General features: G+C 43.5%; 1 protein-coding gene across 3 annotated transcripts in view; it reads left to right on the top strand.

Moving 5' to 3' along the window:
* The window catches only part of LOC139408253 (uncharacterized protein KIAA1958), a 34,818-nt gene that overhangs the window by 11,754 nt on the left and 802 nt on the right, over positions 1–22,262 (top strand). The window contains exons 3-6 of one of the 3 annotated variants that reach the window (XM_071151932.1): positions 1,587–2,460; positions 12,461–12,640; positions 20,173–20,367; positions 21,923–22,080. In XM_071151932.1, coding sequence (XP_071008033.1) covers positions 1,587–2,460; positions 12,461–12,640; positions 20,173–20,367; positions 21,923–22,080 — 1,407 coding nt within the window. Of the gene's footprint in view, positions 1–1,586; positions 2,461–8,071; positions 8,162–8,289; positions 9,001–9,567; positions 10,084–12,460; positions 12,662–20,172; positions 20,368–21,922; positions 22,081–22,262 lie in introns of those variants that run through there. The other 2 variants (XM_071151931.1, XM_071151930.1) reach the window with 2 other exon arrangements.

Here is a 22,262-nt window from a genome sequence, read left to right as displayed (position 1 = left end):
AATGACGGCCTAGGAACAGTGGGTTAACTGCCTGTTCAGGGGCAGAACGACAGATTTGTCCCTTGTCAGCTCAGGGATTTGAACTTGCAACCTTCCGGTTACTAGGCTAGGCTACCCTGCCGCCCCATGACATTAAAACATTGTCAGATTATTATCAATGACTTCTAAAAGCTGAAACACCTTTTCAGGGAAATCCTCACTGGTACCCATCCTCTGGTACCCATCCTCTGGTACCCTAGTTTATAGAAAGGTCATATAGGAAGTATTCTGACCCTGTGACTTTTTCCTGTGACTGTTTCGTTACAGCCCCCTCCCCCCTCATCAATCTACACACAATACCCCATAATGACAATGCGAAAACAGGTTTATATTTTTATATATCACATTTACATAATTATTCAGACCTTTTACTCAGTACTTTGTTGAAGCACCTTTGGCAGCGATTACAGCCTGGAGTCTTATTGGGTATAGTGCTACAAGCTTGGCACACCTGTATTTGGGGAGTTTCTCCCATTCTTCTCTGCAGATCCTTTCAAGCTCTGTCAGGTTGGATGGGGAGCGTCACTGCGCAGCTATTTTCAGGTCTCTCCAGAGATGTTCGATCAGGTTCAAGTCCGGGCTCTGACTGGGACACTCAAGCACATTGAGACTTGTCCCGAAACCACCCTTACATTGTCTTTGCTGTGTGCTTAGGGTCCTTGTCCTGTTGGAAGGTGAACCTTCGCACCAGTCTGAAGTCCTGAGCACTCTGGAGCAGGTTTTCATCAAGGATCGGTCTGTACTTTGCTCCGTTCATCTTTCCCTCGATCCTGTCAAGTCTCCCAGTCCCTGCCGCTGAAAAACATCCCCACAGAATGATGCTGCCACCACCATGCTTCACTGTAGGGATGGTGCCAGGTTTCCTCCAGACATGACGCTTGGCATTCAGGCCAAAGAGTTCAATCTTGGTTTCATCAGACCAGAGAATCCTGTTTCTCATGGTCTGAGAGTCCTTTAGGTGCCTTTTGGCAAACTCCAAGTGAGCTGTCATGTGCCTTTTACTGAGGAGTGGCTTCCTTCTGGCCACTCTACCATAAAGGCCTGATTGGTGGAGTGCTGTAGAGATGGTTGTCCTTCTGGAAGGTTCTCCCATCTCCACAGAGGAACTCTGGAGCTCTGTCAGTGACCATCAGGTTCTTGGTCACCTCCCTGACCAAGGCCCTTCCAAATCATGTCCAATCAATTGAATTTACCACAGGTGGACTCCAAGTTGTAGGAACATCTCAAGGGTGATCATTGGAAACATGATGCACCTGAGCTCAATCTAGAGTGTCATACATAGCAAAGGGTCTGAATACTTAGGTATTTTTAGTACATTTGCAAGAAAATCTAAACTTGTTTTCGCTTTGTCATTATGGAGTATTGTGTGTAGATTGAGGCGGAAGAGAACGACTTAATCCATTTTAGAATGAGGCTGTAACAAAATGTGGATAATAGTCGCGGGGTCTGAATGCTTCACTGTATTCTCTCTGATGTTGTCAGGGCCATTCCACCAGGTCAAATTCCCGATCCATGTAAAATGTATTTGTTGACTTCTGATTCTAAAGGAGCGGGGGGGCTGCTTCCAGGACAGCCGAAGCATCAACTCAGACAGCCTCAGTGTCCAGGGAGGGGCCTCAGCCCGTCAGAGCAGCCCAGGAGGTGAGAGGTTTCTGAGCCGCTCCACCAAGGCCAAGGGAGGTGACAGCAGCCAGACACGGGACTCCTGCGACTTCTCCAACTGCAGCGACGACAACACCGAGGCTGACGACAACACCGAGGAGTATAACAACAACCTGTTTGATATTGTCTGTGAGTCTTCAGCCACGACGGATGAGGATGGAGACGTAGACTACGAGCCTCATCACAGACCCAGGAAGAGGGGTCCCCCGGGGGGCATGCCCGGCCCCCAGAGACCAGGGTCTGAGGACAGGGGACAGGGGGACAAGTCAGTGAAGAAGATCAAGCAGGAGACTGCTGAGGACTTTTACACAGTACCTAAAGCCCAGCTAGCAGCAGGGGTAGGTACTGACTCAGGCCTAGCCTCTCACTCAGTCTCCCAGTCCCCAAAACCTAATAATTCCCTGTCCCACCATGCATTGCCACACAAACCCTTGCAGCTGGACGCCGACTGTTTGGTTGGTGGTGTGTCGTCTTCTCTGCTGGGCCACTCCTTTCCTCACAAACCTCTCCGAGGCTCTATCTCCAGCTCTGTCTCCAAACCTTCCATGATGAGCACTAGTTCTCCCAGACATCAGGACCTGTCTTCGGTGTCGACCCAGGGCCTGAGCACCCTCCCTGGGGCAGGTAGTGAGCTGATGGAAGACCTGCTGAACCATGGAGGATCTGAGGGGCCGTTGGGGAACCTGACTCCCTCCTCTCCCAGTGGGATGAACCCTGACCTGGACCTCCTGGGAGCAGAGACCAAAGGAGAGGCAACAGGTACAGTTAACCTCTCGCTCTCTCACTCTCTCTCTCACTCGCTCTCTTTTCTCTTCTCTTGCCCTCCCTGTCTGTGTGTGTGTGTGTCACCACACTGGTCCTGCTGTCATACATAAACAAACACAACCAATTGTCACAAAAAGGCCCCTCGCCATTTCTGAGTGGTGTACCTGAGAGCATTTAAAGAGATTCTAAACATCTAGAATATAATGTACCGTTACCCCTTTTCTATACCGGTGGAAACCTGTATCTGTCTGTTTTGTTGTTTTATTTCAGTCTTTTCTGTCTGTTGTAATCTGTTCAGCAACACTGCTGCATGCTCCATAAGACATGACAGTTTCTCTGTGAATCGTGTAGGCCTCTTAAGGGTGTAACAGGACACGTATGTGTGTACTGAACCGTTTGGCACGGGGACCTCGGTTCGGTCCGCACTGTGAACTCTAATACCTCTAAAAATATATTTACAAAGTAAAAATACTAGGCCTAAAGTCTATGCCTAAACTGGGTGGTGGGGCCTGCTCCTCTGTGTGGTGGGGCCCTGCTCCTCTGTGTGGTGGGGCCCTGCTCCTCTGTGTGGTGGGGCCCTGCTCCTCTGTGTGGTGGGGCCCTGCTCCTCTGTGTGGTGGGGCCTGCTCCTCTGTGTGGTGGGGCCCTGCTCCTCTGTGTGGTGGGGCCCTGCTCCTCTGTGTGGTGGGGCCCTGCTCCTCTGTGTGGTGGGGCCCTGCTCCTCTGTGTGGTGGGGCCCTGCTCCTCTGTGTGGTGGGGCCTGCTCCTCAAGTAAATCAGAGCTGAAAAAAAACCATTTCATGCTATTCTGTTAAAACAACTAAAGCCTATGTGCACGTTAATCAAACTTTAAAATCTTAATTGGCGCACTCCTTTTTGTGAGGCGCAGCCAGGAAGTACTTCTGTGCGATGGCGAGTGGTGGGGTCATACTTTGCTCTTGCACCCGTTATCGTAGACAGGCCATCACATTACCCCAGGGGTGGGAGATGTACCGTGCTACAGACACAACACCTTTTATTAGTCAGGGCGTCTGGCACTGAAGGAGGTAGTGTCACGGTGCGTTCGTAACCAAGGAAGAGGGAATTTACCACATACGACTGGGGAGAAATCCACTTTCCTCCAAGTGGTTATTACTATTGGGGAAACGATCATCCTGAGCACACACTTCTCCCACATGGTGACCTCACCTACTGAGGAAATGGCTTCTACAACAGCATTTAAATGCAACAAAACATTATATATGTATAAAAAGCTATTTATTGTGTTTTTAAAAAAAACTATAATTTGTTTACAATAATGATATATGTACTTTTAGTTTATGGTTGACACAGCTTGTTGGTCATTAACCAGTTGGCATTTCTCAACGAGTTCAAATCACATGAAATGCTTCCAACTGGTATTTTATGACTTCAGAGTGGAAACTTGAGGCCCGACGTAATAATCCGGTCACAACAGACAAAGTAAGGAACATTTTGAATTGAATTTACCGGACAGCCAAACCCGTGACCCCCAAAACCACAATAAGTACCGAACTTTGGTTTGGGAAAACATTACACATTCACATATCACATATGGGAAGGCAAGGTAGCCTAGGTTTGGTAACGGAAAAAGTGGTCTGATACTCCTTCTATTTCAATATTATCGCTTGCACAGTGCTCCTTGGGATGTTTAAAGCTTGGGAAATCTTTTTGTATCCAAATCCGGCTTTAAACTTCTTCATTACAGTATCTCGGACCTGCCTGGTGTGTTCCTTGTTCTTCATGATGCTCTCTGCGCTTTTAACGGACCTCTGAGACTATCACAGTGCAGGTGCATTTATACGGAGACTTGATTACACACAGGTGGATTGTATTTATCATCATTAGTCATTTAGGCCAACATTGGATCATTCAGAGATCCTCACTGAACTTCTGGAGAGAGTTTGCTGCACTGAAAGTAAAGGGGCTGAATAATTTTGCACGCCAAATTTTCAGGTTTTGATTTGTTAAAAAAGTTTGAAATATCCAATAAATGTCGTTCCACTTCATGATTGTGTCCCACTTGTTGTTGATTCTTCACAAAAAAATACAGTTTTATATCTTTATGTTTGAAGCCTGAAATGTGGCAAAAGGTCGCAAAGTTCAAGGGGGCCGAATACTTTCGCAAGGCACTGTATTTGACAAATCAAATTTGATCTGATTTGAAACTATTATGACTGGAATGATGAGACTCTCAAAATTGATATTTTTTTTTATTTTCCTCATCAATCTACATACAATACACCATAATAGGTTTTTAGACACTTTTGCTAATTTATATATATTTAAAAAAGTGAGGTGTCTCGTTCAGAACCCTTCACTTTTCCCACATTGTTACGTTAGACCTATTCTGAAATTTATTAAATTGTTTCCCCCCCCCTCATCAATCTGCACACTGTAGCCTATAATGACAAAGCAAAATATTTTTTTTGTTTCATTTTTGCCAGTTTATTAAAAATAAACATTACATTTACGTAAGAATTCAGACCCTTTACTCAGTACTTTGTTGAAGCACCGTTGGCAGCGATTACAACCTCAAGTCTTCTTGGGTATGACGCAGCAAGATTGGCACACCTATATTTGGGGAGTTTCTCCCATTCTTCTCAGCAGATCCTCTCAAGCTCTGTCAGGTTGAATGGAGAGTGTCGCTGCACAGCTATTTTCAGGTCTCCAGAGATGTTAGATCGGGTTCAAGTCCGGGCTCTGGCTGGGCCACTCAAGCACATTGAGACTTGTCCTTAAGCCACTTCTGCGTTATCTTGTCTGTGTGCTTAGGGTCACTGTCCTGTTGGAAGGTGAACCTTTGCCTCAGCCTGAGGTCCTGAGTGTTCTGGAGCAGGTTTTCATCAAGGATCTCTCTGTACTTTGCTCCTTCATCTTTCCCTCGATCCTGACTAGTCTCCCAGTCCCTGCCGCTGAAAAACATCCCCACAGCATGATGCTACGACCACCATGCTTCACAATAGGGATGGTGCCAGGTTTCTTCCAGACATGATGCTGCCAACACCATGCTTCACCGTAGGGATGGTGCCAGGTTTCTTCCAGACGTGACACTTGACATTCAGGCCAAAGAGTTCAATCTTGGTTTCATCAGACCAGAGAATCTTGTTTCTCATGGTCAGTCTTTTGGTGCCTTTTGGCAAACTCCAAGCGGGCTGTCATGTGCCTTTTACTAAAAAGGATTTAAAAAATAATAATAATTAAATCCTCAATCTACACATTACACCCCATAATGACAAAGCGACAACAGGTTTTTAAACATTTTTGCACATTATATAACATTTTTAAATTAACAGAAATACCTTACTGACATACAGTTGAAGTCGGACGTTTACATACACTTAGGTTGGAGTCATTAAAACTCGTTTTTCAACCACTCCACAAATTTCTTGTTAACAAACTATAGTTTTGGCAAGTCGGTTAGGACATCTACTTTGTGCATGACACAAGTCATTTTTCCAACAATTGTTTACAGACAGATTATTTAACTTATAATTCACTGTATCACAATTCCAGTGGGTCAGAAGTTTACATACACTAAGTTGACTGTGCCTTTAAACAGCTTGGAAAATACCAGAAAATGATGTCATGGTTTTAGAAGCTTCTGATAGGCTAATTGACATCATGTGAGTCAATTTGAGGTGTACCTGTGGATGTATTTCAAGGTCTACCTTCAAACTCAGTGCCTCTTTGCTTGACATCATGGTAAAATCAAAATAAATCAGCCAAGACCTACAATAAATTGTAGACCTCCACAAGTCTGGTTCATCCTTGGGAGCAATTTCCAAACACCTGTCAAAAAATGATTCAGCTTTCCCTGACTGTACAGTGCCTTTTCAATGTTAGGGTTGATTGCGGGCCTCAAATGTTAAACTTTTATCACATAGTCGGGAGGTTGCGGATGAGTAAGAAGAAACGGCTGACCTGCGCACCACTAATCTCAATATAAGGTGAGTTATTAAACCTTTTCGTTGTTGAGTGATCACATATATAATTATAGCCATTTTGTGTAATGTAGCTCTGTGAAATCGGATTTCATTGTATTGAGATTGCTTGTATGCTGTAACTAAGGAGAGCACTGTATGTATCCGTCCTAAATCCCACCCCATTCCCTAAGTATTGCACTGCTTTTGCCGAGTGCCCATAGGGAATAGGGTCCCATTTAGGGAATTAAGGTGCCAACAGTAGACTGTTTTTCTTCATGTGAAACAGTGAATGAGCACGTGTTCAATCCCATTTTATAGGTCCACCAGACTGTTCCAAGAAGATGGAGTGAGCTGTTTTTTACTTTGAGAGAAATGGTTAGTTATTTGTATGTACATTTCCAATTAAATGTGCTTTTAAATGTCATGACCAATCAAAATCATGTTTTTCATTTTTAATTGGATGATATTTGGATGAAACCAGATCAGAAGTATGAATAAATTATAAATGTTGTTTCTACATCGCTAAAGTTTGATTATAAAGTTACTCCCCCAAACACTTGGATTCAGGAGGCGGGATTATTAAGATGATCGGGTGACATCACTTTTAATACACCAATGGTAACATGATTTATTATTTCACCTAATTTAAATAAGTAGGGGCTTGTAACCAACATCAGAGATGGTGTGTTTGCAGAGGGGCGTGTCCCATATAGCTCTAAAGCTACTCTACTGGTGCCAAAATCTGACTGTAGGGTGGCAGCTAATATCATTTAAAGTTTTATTCATTCGTTTACCCTTTCATCCGGCTAGCTAGGTCTTTAGCCAGCATAGAACAAGGGGGGGGTTGTTCAAAACTCAGGTCAACACGTCCGTCAGGGCTGTTGTGAACCGCGTCACGAGACTTAACAAAGGGGAGATGCAGATCCAGTGATGCTTCACCAAATTAGGTTGAGATGATTTTACTGCAGCGTTGCATCCAAGTTGCTTGGTGTTTTCAAAGAGCTGTCAGTCAAGGCCACCTCGTGAATATAAGCTCCCCGCAAACTCAACCGGTCTTTTTTTTTTTAAACTTCCTGGTAGGAAGTACTTTTTCCTCTAAATTTAGTCTTGTTTGACATGGGAATCAGAATGACTGTTGAGGACCTATGACTAGGCATTGTTCAGTGAATACTGTGTAAAATAAACTGTAATAAAAAAAAAAATGTATAGCCAAACTGTGTTGTCATTATGTCTCATAGGGATTATAGTTAAAGATGCACTATGTAGAAATCGCTCCGCCATTTCCTGGTTGCAAAATTTCAAAAGTTTGCCTAATTTCAGTTTGTGACAGAACAAGAAAGGCCAGTGTAGAGAATCATTGTACCATCTAAACCACTGTGAAATTTATATTTTCCATAACTCAAAGTATTGTATTTTCAGCTGTTTGAAGCTGGTGGACAAAACTGAAAGTAAAAAAACCAACAAACGCAAAAACTAAACTTAAGAACAGGAAGCATAGAAATAGCACATACAGAACAGATCTGCCGTTTCTTAGACTCGGCGACAGATCTATAACTCTAATTTCTATGAGTTTGTTCGGCTCATCCAAAAAGTGACACATTGCCACTTTTAATGGAAAATATTTATATAAACCTGTCTGATTCCTCCTTTTTTTTTTTTAGACGTAATCTGGCCCACCTCTTCAAGCCACTGCCTGACCAGCGAACCGGCAGAGGAGAGGCGGCGTGTTGAAGAGTTTGTTGCTAGAATAGGTGAGACCATTCTGGAACTACGCTAGTTTTCAAATTACACTATTGAGGAAGGTTTCTCCTAGGCACATTTTGTAGAAATTGCTCTGTGTTTTGTTTTAGTGTGTAAATATCTCTGTTGTTCTCTACAGATCTGGGTCAGCTACAGAGTCTACAGACAGTCATCCACCAGGTTCTGTCTTTCCGTGACAAGAAAATGGAGAGAGGGGAGGATTGGAAAACGGAGAGAAGGGAAGAGAGGAAAATGGAGAGAGAACAGGATTGGAAAACGGAGAGAGGGGAAGAGAGGAGAACGGAGAGAGGACAGGATTGGAAAACGGAGAGAGGGGAAGAGAGGAGAACAGGGAGAGGGGAAGAGAGGACAATGGAGAGAGGGCAGGATTGGAGAATGGAGAGAGGGGAGGATTGGAAAACAGAGAGAGAGGAAGAGAGGAGAACGGAGCGAAGGCAGTACCATGAGGATAGAGCTCCCAGTCATTATCCCCAGCCCCACATTTATCAACCCAACACCCATCAGCAACAGACCCAGTTCCAGTCCCATCTTGAGACACATCAGCCACAACTTCAACCCCAGCCGGAGCCGACGCGCTGGCGAGGCCGTCACAGGGAGCAGCTGCAGGGCCAGCAGGAGCTCTACCCCGGCTCGGGAGTTCTGCTGTCCTCCCTGCAGCTAGCTGCCATGTTTCAGGAGGCCAGAGGGAACTGCATGAGACTCTTTCATCTCCTATTCGAGCATTTCTTCACCGAGGAAGACCTCATAGGGGCGGTGGCCTTCGGCAGGAGGGGGAAAGTACCTGACGGCAAGAAGATTCTTGACCGCCGAACGGTGGACGCAATCATAGGTGAGGAGGAGTAGAAGATTGTTAATGCATGGGCCCTGGTCTGAAGTAGTGCACTATATAGAGGGAATAGGGCCCTGGTCTAAAGTAGTGCACTATATAGAGGGAATAGGGCTCTGGTCTAAAGTAGTGCACTATATAGAGGGAATAGGGACCTGGTCTAAAGTAGTGTACTATATAGGGACTAGGGCTCTGGTCTAAAGTAGTGCACTATATAGAGGGAATAGGGCTCTGGTCTAAAGTAGTGCACTATATAGAGGGAATAGGGCCCTGGACTAAAGTAGTGCACTATATAGAGGGAATAGGGCCCTGGTCTAAAGTAGTGCACTATATAGAGGGAATAGGGCCCTGGACTAAAGTAGTGCACTATATAGAGGGAATAGGGCCCTGGTCTAAAGTAGTGCACTATATAGAGGGAATAGGGACCTGGTCTAAAGTAGTATACTATATAGAGGGAATAGGTTGCCATACACGTGATTGTTACTTGTGTTTTCTACTCTGGGCCCATGTATGTATTGACTCATCAACTGCTCAACGTGTCAGTTAACTCACTGTATCTACACTTCACAGCGTACGTCCTCCACTGCTCTGCCCTGGATGGATGGACGTCGGTGGAGTCGTCCAAACTGAAGAAAGCATGCATCAATAAGTGTAGACTGAGGATGTGTCAGAGGAGAATTGTTACATGTCCTGACGACTTTCCGCAGGTCAGGGTCTGAGGATCCTACCATTGTGGAGGAAAGGAGGTCATCATTCATGTCTGCCTTCTGTTAGACATGAGACCATGTCTTTGTCCCAAACGAAACCCTATTGCCTTCATATGGGTTCTGGTCAAAAGTAGTGCTCTATATAGGGCTCTGGTCAAACGTAGTGCTCTCTCTAGGGAATCTGGTGCCATTTTGAACATGGCCTGTGGGACGACGTGTTTTCTAATCTAGAAGACATGACGCCAGTGGAATGCAGGGTTCTATGTTCTTTACTTCCATTTTTCCTGCATTAAGTTATTGTTGTTAGTAACGATGTTAGACCAATGACTGAAGGAGAAACGTTGTGTGTAACGATGTTAGACCAATGACTGAAGGAGAAACGTTGTGTGTAACGATGTTAGACCAATGACTGAAGGAGAAACGTTGTGTGTAATGATGTTAGACCAATGACTGAAGGAGAAACGTTGTGTGTAATGATGTTTGACCAATGACTGAAGGAGAAACGTTGACAGTATGTTACCCTGAAATAAATGGTCAATCCCCTTCGATGGTGTCTAACTTATTGAATGGATATTTAAATAGACAAGCCTTGATCTCAGCCATATAAGGGTTTAAACTTATCTCTTCATGTTTCTCTACAACTTTTCTTTAATCAATTCTGTATGTCACAGTTTTATATTAGTGTTTCGTGTTGAAGACTAGCTATAGTTGAAGTCGGAAGTTTAAATACACTTAGGTTGGAGTCATTAAAACTTGTTTTTCAACCACTCCACAAATGTCTTGTTAACAAACTATAGTTTTGGCAAGTCGGTTAGGACATCTACTTTGTGCATGACACAAGTCATTTTTCCAACAGTTGTTTACAGACAGATTATTTCACTTATAATTCACTGTATCACAATTCCAGTGGGTCAGACGTTTACATACACTAAGTTGACTGTGCCTTTAAACAGCTTGGAAAATTCCAGAAAATTATGTCATGGCTTTAGAAGCTTCTGTCAATAGGAGGTGTACATGTGGATGTTGTCAAGGCCGACCTTCAAGCTCAGTGTCTCTTTGCTTGACATCATGGTAAAATCAAAAGAAATCAGCCAAGACCTCAGAAAAATAATTGTAGACCTACACAAGTCTGGTTCATTCTTGGGAGCAATTTCCAAACGCCTGAAGGTACCACGTTCATCTGTACAAACAATAGTACGCAAGTATAAACACCATGGGACCACGCAGCCGTCGTACCGCTCAGGAAAGAGATGAGTTCTTTCTCCTAGAGATGAACGTACTTTGGTGCGAAAAGTGCAAATCAATCCCAGAACAACAGCAAAGGACCTTGTGAAGATAATGGAGGAAACAGGTACAAAAGTATCTATATGCACAGTAAAACAAGTCCTATATCGACATAACCTGAAAGGCCGCTCAGCAAGGAAGAAGCCACTGCTTCAAAACCGCCATTAAAAAAGACAGACTACGGTTTGCAACTGCAAATGGGGACAAAGAACGTTGAAGAAATGTCCTCTGGTCTGATGAAACATAAATAGAACTGTTTGGCCATAATGACCATCGTCATGTTTGGAGGAAAAAGGGGGATGCTTGCAAGCCGAAGAACACCATCCCAACCGTGAAGCACAGGGGTGGCAGCATCATGTTGTGGGGGTGCTTTGCTGCAGGAGGGACTGGTGCACTTCACAAAATAGATGGCATCATGAGGTAGTAAAATTATGTGGATATATTGAAGCAACATCTCAAGACATCAGTCAGGAAGTTAAAGCTTGGTCACAAATGGGTCTTCCAAATGGACAATGACCCCAAGCATACTTCCAAAGTTGTGGCAAAATGGCTTAATGACAACAAAGTCAAGGTATTGGAGTGGCCATCACAAAGCCCTGACCTCAATCCTATAGAAAATGTGTGGGCAGAACTGAAAAAGCGTGTGCGAGCAAGGAGGCCTACAAACCTGACTCAGTCACACTAGTTCTGTCAGGAGGAATGGGCCAAAATTCAACCAACTTATTGTGGGAAGCTTGTGGAAGGCTACCCAAAACATTTGACCCAAGTTAAACAATTTAAAGACAATGGTACCAAATAATAATTGAGTGTATGTAAACTTCTGACCCACTGGGAATGTGATGAAAGAAATTAAAGCTGAAATAAATCATTCTCTCTACTATTATTCTGACATTTCACATTCTTAAAATAAAATGGTGATCCTAACTGACCTAAGACAGGGAATTTTTACTAGGATTTAATGTCAGGAATTGTGAAAAACTTGAGTTTAAATGTATTTGGCTAAGGTGTATGTAAACTTCCGACTTCAACTGTATGTACTAAATAGCTAATCGATATTTTAAAACTTTTCCCAACTCCCTTTTATTTATTAAAACACAGGACCGATAACTGTATAGAGTTTTAAAGCAAGTGGGAAAAGATGAGTAGCAGGTAGGTTCCAGTTTCTCTCGTAATGTTTTCCGTTTCCTTTTTATTTGGCCTTCGTGCATTCTGCATGTGTTCTCTCATATGTTGGAACCAGGGGGGGGGGGGGGTTCTGACTACACTAGTTTGAAAGTGACCCTACTCTGTATGTTCTCTGAACTATGACGCCTTTTCCAACACCCATAGACACTCTCCCAGTGTTAACTTCATTTAGCTTTTTTATGTACTTTAAAATTATTTCTGTAATAAAGTTAATATAATTATTATTATTATTATGTACATATTGAAACTGTTATATCCTGTCTCACCCTTCCTGTCTCTGTTGCCAGTGGGACCAGCTCTGTGTGAGATAGAGCGGCTGCGAGCGTTGCTGAGTGTTGAGCGTAGCCGCAGTGAGCAGATGGGGGAGACCATCTCTAGTCTGAAACAGGACAAGGAGCTGCTGCAGCAGGAACTCACTAAGAAGGCTGAACTCATCTGTGACTTCCTGCAAGACCAGCTACGACCAGGTACGCTCTTACTACGCCCAGGTAGGCACCTCTCATTCTTCTCAGGTACCATATGAGCCCAATGGGATGTTATATAATGGGATATTAATATTGAGGGTTATGTGTTCAACGCTGACAGACAGAGTAGAGGTGATGGAGTGGCCATTTTGATAGAAAAAAAACAAGTTGTCTCTTTACTAAAATCAATTTTCCCAAAAAATTGTCACTACTACCTGTCTGTTTGTCTGGATAAAAATGTATCCATAATTGTTATAGGGGTCAAGTAGTTAACTAGTTTGTTGTCTTCTACTAAGTCAGAAGTCATTATCCTGGGTGACCTAAATTGTGATTGTCTGAAGCCTGCATTTCCCAATCTAAAAAGTCATGTGTAATGACCTAAATCTAACCGAGCTGATGACTAAGACTACATGAGCCCAACCCTAAAGAGCCTTCAAAGTCAACTCTGATCTTATTCTGACAAATACACCAGCGAAATATGTTTCTACTGGTTCCTCTCTAGGTTTCTTCCTAGGTTTTGGCCTTTCTAGGGAGTTTTTCCTAGCCACCGTGCTTCTACACCTGCATTGCTTGCTGTTTGGGGTTTTAGGCTGGGTTTCTGTACAGCACTTTGAGATATCAGCTGATGTACGAAGGGCTATATAAATACATTTGATTTGATTTTGATTTGGTGTATTCTCCCTTTTGGATTGTAATGGGAACCCGGCTAAATTCTGGGAAGGTGTCAAATCCCCGTAGGGTTCTATTCCTCCTCTCTACCACAACAAATTTAATTCAGACTCTGGCCTCATCATTGATGCGTTTAATCACCATTTTTATTTCAGCGGGGGTTATCTCTCTTTGAAAGAACTTCTAAGTCTATTCACAATGATACTGGGCTGGATGCTGGCAGGGGAAACTTACTGAATGATCTGAGAAATGATAGTCAAAGCTTTTCTTTTAATCTATATACAGAAAAAGAACGTCCTGGATGCTTTGCTAGCAATATCCAACGAAAAATAGACACAGGGACCGAACACTCGGACCCTGGTCTGCTTAAGTTTGCCGCGCCCATCATTGTTGGCGCAATAAACCACTTTTTTTAATTTAACATTGTTATCAGGAAATATTTCAAAAGTCTGGAAATCAGCTGTTGTTCTGCCACTCCTTCAGGATGTGGATAGTAGAGATGTTAATAACTATCGGTCCATTTCAAGGCTTCCTAGTCTAGCGAAGATTCTAGAAAACTTGGTAGATGTACAATTTTTTTATTTTTTACCTTAAATGTATTTTGAATGTAAACCAATCAGGGTTTAGGCCTGGGCATCCAATCAGGGTTTAGGCCTGGGCATCCAATCAGGGTTTAGTCCTGGGCATCCAATCAGGGTTTAGTCCTGGGCATAGCACTGTTACAGCTTCCACTTTAGTAGTTAATGATCTTGTCAATTCTTTAGACACTACAATGACATGTTATGCTTTGTTTGTGGACCTGTCAAATTATTTTGATACTGTTGATCGTGCAATTTTATTGAATAAGTTGTCCTCGATAGGTCTGAGCTCTGACACCTGTTCATGGTTTCATGATGATCTTAGTGACAGAACTCAGGCCATCCTGATGGATGGGGTTAAGTCTGAATTTCTAGAGGTATATAAAGATGTACCACAGGGGTTGATTTTGGGACTTCTCATTTACTACTAATATAAACACCATTGGTCAATCTGTTAAATTGTAAACTTCATCTATATGCAGATGATACCATTATGTCTGCTTTGTCAAAACTACAGTCAGATTTTATAGCTATGCAGGAATATCTAGCTGATGTGCTTAAAACGGGCAAAACTAAACTCATGTTGTTTTTAAAACTCTCGTAGGCATGTTTCAGATGAACTACATGTTCTCCAATCGAACGTGTTCCTGCATATACAGTTCCTTCAGAAAGTATTCAGACCCTTTGACTTTTTACACATTTTTTTACGTTACAGCCTTCCCATAATGACATCACAATACCCCATAATGACATCACAATACCCCATAATGACATCACAATACCCCATAATGACATCACAATACCCCATAATGACATCACAATGCCCCATAATGACAAAGCGAAAACAGGATTTTAGAAAGTTTTGCAATTATATTACAAATAAAAACTGATACCTTTACATAAGTATTCAGAACCTTTGCTATGAGACTTGAAATTGAGCTCAGGTGCATCCTGATTCCATCCCAAGAACTCAGTGGCCTTCATCATTCTTAAATGGAAGAAGTTTGGAACCAACAGAGCTTCCTAGAGCTGTCCACCCGGCCAAACTGAGAAATCGGGGGAGAAGGGCCTTGGTCAGGGAGGTGACCAAGAACCCGATGGTCACTGTAACAGAGTTCCTCTGTGGAGATGGGAGAACCTTCCAGAAGGACAACCATCTCTGCAGCACTCCACCAATCAGGCCTTAACGGTAGAGTGGCCAGACGGAAGCCACTCCTCAGTAAAAGGCACATGACAGCCCGCTTGGAGTTTGCCAAAAGGCACCTAAAGGAATCTCAGACCATGAGAAACAAGATTCTCTGGTCTGATGAAACCACGATTGAAGTCTTTGGCCTGAATGCCAAGCGTCATGTCTGGAGGACACCTGGCACCATCCCTACGGTGAAGCTCATGTTTTTCAGCGGCAGGGACTGGGAGACTAGTCAGGATCAAGGGAAAGATGAACAGAGCAAAGTACAGAGATCCTTGATGAAAACCTGCTCCAGAGCGCTCAGGACCTCAGACTGGAGCGAAGGTTAACCTTCCAACAGGACGATGACCCTAAACACACAGACAAGACAACGCAGGAGTGGCTTCGGGACAAATCTCTGAATGTGCTTGAGTGGCCCAGCCAGAGCCCGGACTTGAACTCAATCGAACATCTCTGGAGAGACCTGAAAATAGCTGTACAGCAACGCTCCTCATCCAACCTGACAGAGCTTGAGAGGATCTGCAGAGAAGAATGGTAGAAACTCCCCAAATACAGGTGTGCCAAGCTTGTAGCGTCATACCCAAGAAGACTCAAGGCCGTAATCGCTGCCAAAGGTGCTCCAACAAAGTACTGTTTTTTAGCAAAAATGTCTAAAAACCTGTTTTTGCTTTGTCATTATGGGGTATTGTGTTTAATCAATTTTAGAATAAGGCTGTAACCTAACAAAATGTTGAAAAAGTCCAAAGGTGTCTGAATACTTTTCGAAGGCAAATATTTAGGCATTTGGATATAACGTTTAAAAACACATGATCTGGTTAAGAAGTGAAGATTTAACGTTGTCTTTTTCTACAGAAACAGATGGTGCCTTTCTATAAGCAGTAGGGAGCAGATTATTCAGTCAACCTTTTTATCTGTTGTTGATTATGGTGATATTATTTATCAAAGTGCAGCTGCTAAAACTCTTAAACCTTTGGATGCCATCTACCATAGTGCCCTTCGTTTTCTTACAGGTGACAGTTTTGATCACTATATCCTGTATGAAAAGGTTGGCTGGACTTCACTATAGACGTGGAACAAAATTCAAAATCCATTTTCTCTTGATGTTCTGGTGTCGTTCGGCCAATTTTTAAATGATTGATTATGTAGGAATGTAACTATTTTTCAGTGTGATTTGTGATGTTTTATTTGTGATTATTTGTGATGTTTTATTTGTGATTCCCATGACTGTATTTGTATTTTAACGTATATATATTTACACACACACACACACACACACACACACACACACACACACACACACACACACACAACCAGAAGTATGTGGACACCTGCTCGTTGAACATCTCATTCCAAATATCATGGGCATTAATATAGAGTTGGTCTCCTCTTTGCCGCTATAACAGCCTCTACTCTTCTGGGAAGGCTTTCCACTAGATGTTGGAACATTGCTGCTATAACAGCCTCCACTCTTCTGGGAAGGCTTTCCACTAGATGTTGTAACATTGCTGCTATAACAGCCTCTACTCTTCTGGGAAGGCTTTCCACTAGATGTTGGAACATTGCTGCTATAACAACCTCCACTCTTCTGGGAAGGCTTTCCACTAGATGTTGGAATATTGCTGCTATAACTGCTATAACAGCCTCCATTCTTCTGGGAAGGCTTTCCACTAGATGTTGGAGCATTGCTGCTATAACAGCCTCCACTCTTTTGGGAAGGCTTTCCACTAGATGTCGGAAGGGGACCCATTGCTGAGGGGACCTGCTTCCATTCAGCCACGAGAGCATTAGTGAAGTCAAGCACTGATGTTGAGCGATTAGGCCTGGGCCACTAGTCAGTGTTCCAATTCATCGCAAAGGTTGAGGTCAGGGCTATGTGCCGGCCGGTCATGTTCTTCCACACCGATCTAAACAAACCATTTCTGTATGGACATCACTTTGTGCACGGGGGCATTGTCATGCTGAAACAGGAAAGGGCCTTCCTCAAACTTTTGCCACATAGTTGGAAGCACAGAATTGTCTAAAATGTAATTGTATGCTATAGTGTTAAGAATTCCCTTTACTGGAACTAATGGGCCAGTTTCCACTGCTCCAGAGTCCAATGGGGGCGAGCTTAACACCACTCCAGCCGACGCATGGCATTACGCATGGTGATCTTAGGCTTGTGTGCCGCTGCTCGGCCATGGAAACCCATTTCATGAAGCTCCCAACGAATAGTTATTGTGCTGACGTTACTTCCAGAGGCAGTTTGGAACTTGTTAGTGAGTGTTGCAACCGAGGACAGACGATTTTTACGCACTTCAGAGCTTTTGGCCTACCACTTCGCGACTGAGCCGTTGTTGCTCCTTTCCACTTCACAATAACAGCACTTACAGTTGACCGGGGCAGCCATAGCAGGGCAGAAATTTGACTTACTAGGAAGTCACTGAGCTCTTCAGAAAGGCCTGTTTGTATATAGAGATTGCATGGCTGTGCGCTAGATTTTATACACCTGTCAGCAACAGGTGTAGCTGAAATAGTAACATTTCATTTGAAGGGGTGTCCACATACGTGTGTGTGTGTGTGTGTGTGTGTGTGTGTGTGTGTGTGTGTGTGTGTGTGTGTGTGTGTGCGTGTGTGTATATAAACACCATTCTCAACGTCAACAGTGAAGAGGCGACTCTGGGATGCTGGCCTTCTAGGCAGAGTTGCAAAGAAAAAGCCATATCTCAGACTGGCCAATAAAAATAAAAGATTAAGATGGGCAAAATAATACAGACAATGGACAGAGGAATTCTGCCTAGAAGGCCAGCATCCTGCCTCTTCACTGTTGACGTTGAGACTGGACAGAGGAACTCTGCCTAGAAGGCCAGCATCCTGCCTCTTCACTGTTGACGTTGAGACTGGTGTTTTGCGGATTCTATTTAATGAAAATGCCAGTTGAGGACTTGTGAGGCGTCTGTTTCTCAAACTAGACACTCTAATGTACTTGTCCTCTTGCTCAGTTGTGCACCGGGGCCTCCCACTCCTCTTTCTATTCTGGTTAGAGCCAGTTTGCGCTGTTCTGTGAAGGGAGTAGTACACAGCGTTGTACGAGATCTTCAGTTCCTTGGCAATTTCTCGCATGGAATAACCTTCATTTCTCAAAACAAGAATAGACTGACAAGTTTCAGAAGAAAGGTCTTCATTTCTGGCCATTTTGAGCCTGTAATCGAACCCACAAATGCTGTTGCTCCAGATACTCAACTAGTCTAAAGAAGGCCAGTTTTATTGCTTCTTTAATCAGGACAACAGTTTTCAGCTGTGCTAACATAATTGTGAAAGGGTTTTCTAATGATCAATTAGCCTTTTAAATTGATACACTTAGATTAGCTAACACAAGAGTGATGGTTGTTGATTACGGGCCTCTGTACGCCTATGTAGATATTCCATTAAAAATCAGCCGTTTCCAGCTACAATAGTCATTTACAACATTAACAATGTCTACACTGTATTTCTGATAAATGTTATTTTAATGGACAGAAACAAGGATATTTCTAAGTGACCCCAAACCTTTGAAAGGTAGTGTCCCATAATCTCTGTACATTCAAATTGACATGTAATAAAATGCAATTGTGTTCGTTGTCCGTAGCTTATACCTGCCCATACCATAACCCCACCGCCACCATGGTACTCTGTGCACAACGTTGACATCAGCAAACCGCTCGCCCACACAACGTCATACACGCTATATATGTTGAGGCCAGTTGGACGTACTGCCAAATTCTCAAAAACAACATTGAATGCTTATTTTGGAGAAATTAACATTAAATTATCTGGCAACAGCTCTGGTGGACGTTCCTGCAGTCAGCATGCCAATTGTACGCTCCCTCAAAACGTCAGACATCTGTGGCATTGTGTTGTGTGACAAAACTGCACATTTTAGAGTGGCCTTTTATTGTCCCCCAGCACAAGGTGCACCTGTGTAATGATCATGCTAGCGTCCCACCTGGCCAACATCCAGTGAAATTGCAGAGCGCCAAATTCAAAAACAGAAATACTCATTATAGAAATTCATAAAACATACAAGTGTTATACATCGGTTTAAAGATTAACTTCTTGTTAATCCAACCACGGTGTCAGATTTCAAAAAGGCTTTACAGCGAAAGCATAACATGCGATTATCTGAGAACATCTCCCAGCAGATAAATCATTACAAACAGTAACCAGCCAAGTAGAGGAGTTACATGTCAAATGATGTTTCTAATTAATCCTCAGGTTGTTTTTAGTCATAATAATCGATAATATTTCAACCGGACAATAACGTATATAAAAGGTAAACAAGAAAGGGGCGCTCTCGGTCGTGAAAAACCTCTGGGACACTGTAGGGTCCAGTCATTCAGACTGGTCTTACTCTCTCATTTTTCAGAATACGAGCCTGAAACCATTTATAAAGACTGTTGACATCTAGTGGAAGCCATAGGAAGTGCAATTTGAGTCTTAAATCAATGGATACTGTAATGGCATTCAATAAAAAACTACAAAAATAAAAAAATCTCACTTCCTGGATGGATTTTTCTCAGGTTTTCGCCTGCCATATCAGTTCTGTTATACTCACAGACATTATTTTAATGGTTTTGGAAACATTAGAGTGTTTTCTATCCAAATCTACCAAATATATGCATATCCTAGCTTCTGGGCCTGAGTAGCAGGCAGTTTACTTTGGGCACGCTTTTCATCCGGAGGTGAAAATAGTGCCCCCTCCCCTAATGAAGTTAATCAGCTTCTTGATATGCCACACCTGTCAGTTGGATGGATTATATTGGCAAAGGAGAAATGCTCACTAACAGGGATGTAAACACACGTGTGCACAAAATTTGAGAGAAATAAGCTTTTTGTCCGACACTTCTTATTTCAGCTCATGAAATATGGGACCAACACATTACATGTAATATTTTTGTTCAGTATAGAACATAATTAGGTCTAGTCTGAGGCTTAGTCTACAAACTGTACCTGATCATCATCAGCAGGGGTGGGGAGGCATGTGGATGAAGAATGACACTCTATTATACATCCATAGTTAAAAACATGGCGTGATGTTTCTGCCAGAGACCATCGGTTTAATGTTTTTTTCTTTTCCTCAGAGAAGAGGCGTGGTCTTTCGTCCAGCCAGATGGAGCTGGGGACGGGTAGCTCCTCCCACATGGGGGTGGGTTTCCCTGATGAGGGCGTGGCTTTTGAGAACCCCGCCCTATTCGACAGCTTTGAGGAGGTGGAGCTCCACAGGGTGATGAAGAGCTCCAAGAGGAGCAGAGATGGAGAGAACACACGAGTTAGGAGTAAGTACTGTAGATGGCCCTTAAACAGAGTCAGGACTACAGTACTGTAGATGGCCCTTAAACGGAGTCGGGACTACAGTACTGTAGCTACCCCTTAAACAGAGTCAGGACTACAGTACTCTAGATGGCCCTTAAACAGAGTCGGGACTACAGTACTGTAGATGGCCCTTTAACAGAGTCGGGACTACAGTACTGTAGATGGCCCTTAAACAGAGTCGGGACTACAGTACTGTAGATGGCCCTTAAACAGAGTCGGGACTACAGTACTGTAGATGGCCCTTAAACAGAGTCGGGACTACAGTACTGTAGCTACCCCTTAAACAGAGTCAGGACTACAGTACTCTAGATGGCCCTTTAACAGAGTCGGGACTACAGTACTGTAGATGGCCCTTTAACAGAGTCGGGACTACAGTACTGTAGCTACCCCTTAAACAGAGTCAGGACTACAGTACTGTAGATGGCCCTTAAACAGAGTCAGGACTACAGTACTGTAGATGGCCCTTAAACAGAGTCAGGACTACAGTACTGTAGATGGCCCTTAAACAGAGTCGGGACTACAGTACTGTAGATGGCCCTTAAACAGAGTCGGGACTACAGTACTGTAGATGGCCCTTAAACAGAGTCAGGACTACAGTACTGTAGATGGCCCTTAAACAGAGTCGGGACTACAGTACTGTAGATGGCCCTTAAACAGAGTCAGGACTACAGTACTGTAGATGGCCCTTAAACAGAGTCGGGACTACAGTACTGTAGATGGCCCTTTAACAGAGTCGGGACTACAGTACTGTAGATGGCCCTTAAACAGAGTCAGGACTACAGTACTGTAGATGGCCCTTAAACAGAGTCGGGACTACAGTACTGTAGATGGCCCTTAAACAGAGTCAGGACTACAGTACTGTAGATGGCCCTTAAACAGAGTCAGGACTACAGTACTCTAGATGGCCCTTAAACAGAGTCAGGACTACAGTACTGTAGATGGCCCTTAAACAGAGTCAGGACTACAGTACTGTAGATGGCCCTTAAACAGAGTCGGGACTACAGTACTGTAGATGGCCCTTTAACAGAGTCAGGACTACAGTACTGTAGATGGCCCTTAAACAGAGTCAGGACTACAGTACTCTAGATGGCCCTTAAACAGAGTCAGGACTACAGTACTGTAGATGGCCCTTAAACAGAGTCAGGACTACAGTACTGTAGATGGCCCTTAAACAGAGTCGGGACTACAGTACTGTAGATGGCCCTTTAACAGAGTCAGGACTACAGTACTGTAGATGGTCCTTAAACAGAGTCAGGACTACAGTACTGTAGATGGTCCTTAAATAGAGTCAGGACTACAGTACTGTACCCAATACCATAGAGTTGGATAGAGGGCACACTTGGACCAAAGCCTGGTGATGGCGCTGAATCACAGAAGTGGCCAATGCGAAGATAGGAGATGAGCTCTCTAGTACTGAAACATGTTGAATAAATAAATAATCAGCTTTTTAAACAACAAATGCATTTGTTTTACTATTACTTAACCCCGTCGGTCCTGTCTCTCTCTCTCTCTCCCCAGTGAAGAACGTGGTGGGCGTCATCGCCAGGTACATGGCGGCCCTGCAGGAGTTCAGACGCAGCGTCTCCATGAAGGTGGCGTTCGACCGCGTGGGCGTCGACCGCAACACCATCTCACGGACGGCCGCCATCGCCGAGCTGAGCCTGGCCGCTCCGGAGGTGAATCCTTCTTATCGTCCGATGGGGACATTTTAATCTAAGGCTCTCCATTGAGCTTTTTTAGTCTGGGATTAGGTTTTTATCATTTGTGTCTGTCATTGTATTTATTCAGTGTTGTAGGTATTTATTCAGTGTTGTATGTATTAGCTGGTCCTTTGGGTGTTAATAAAGTATTATTTAAT

The sequence above is a fragment of the Oncorhynchus clarkii genome, chromosome 5, assembly GCF_045791955.1.
Source record: "Oncorhynchus clarkii lewisi isolate Uvic-CL-2024 chromosome 5, UVic_Ocla_1.0, whole genome shotgun sequence".
Classification (NCBI taxonomy): domain Eukaryota; kingdom Metazoa; phylum Chordata; class Actinopteri; order Salmoniformes; family Salmonidae; genus Oncorhynchus; species Oncorhynchus clarkii.
This window is presented reverse-complemented; position numbering and strand designations above follow the sequence as displayed.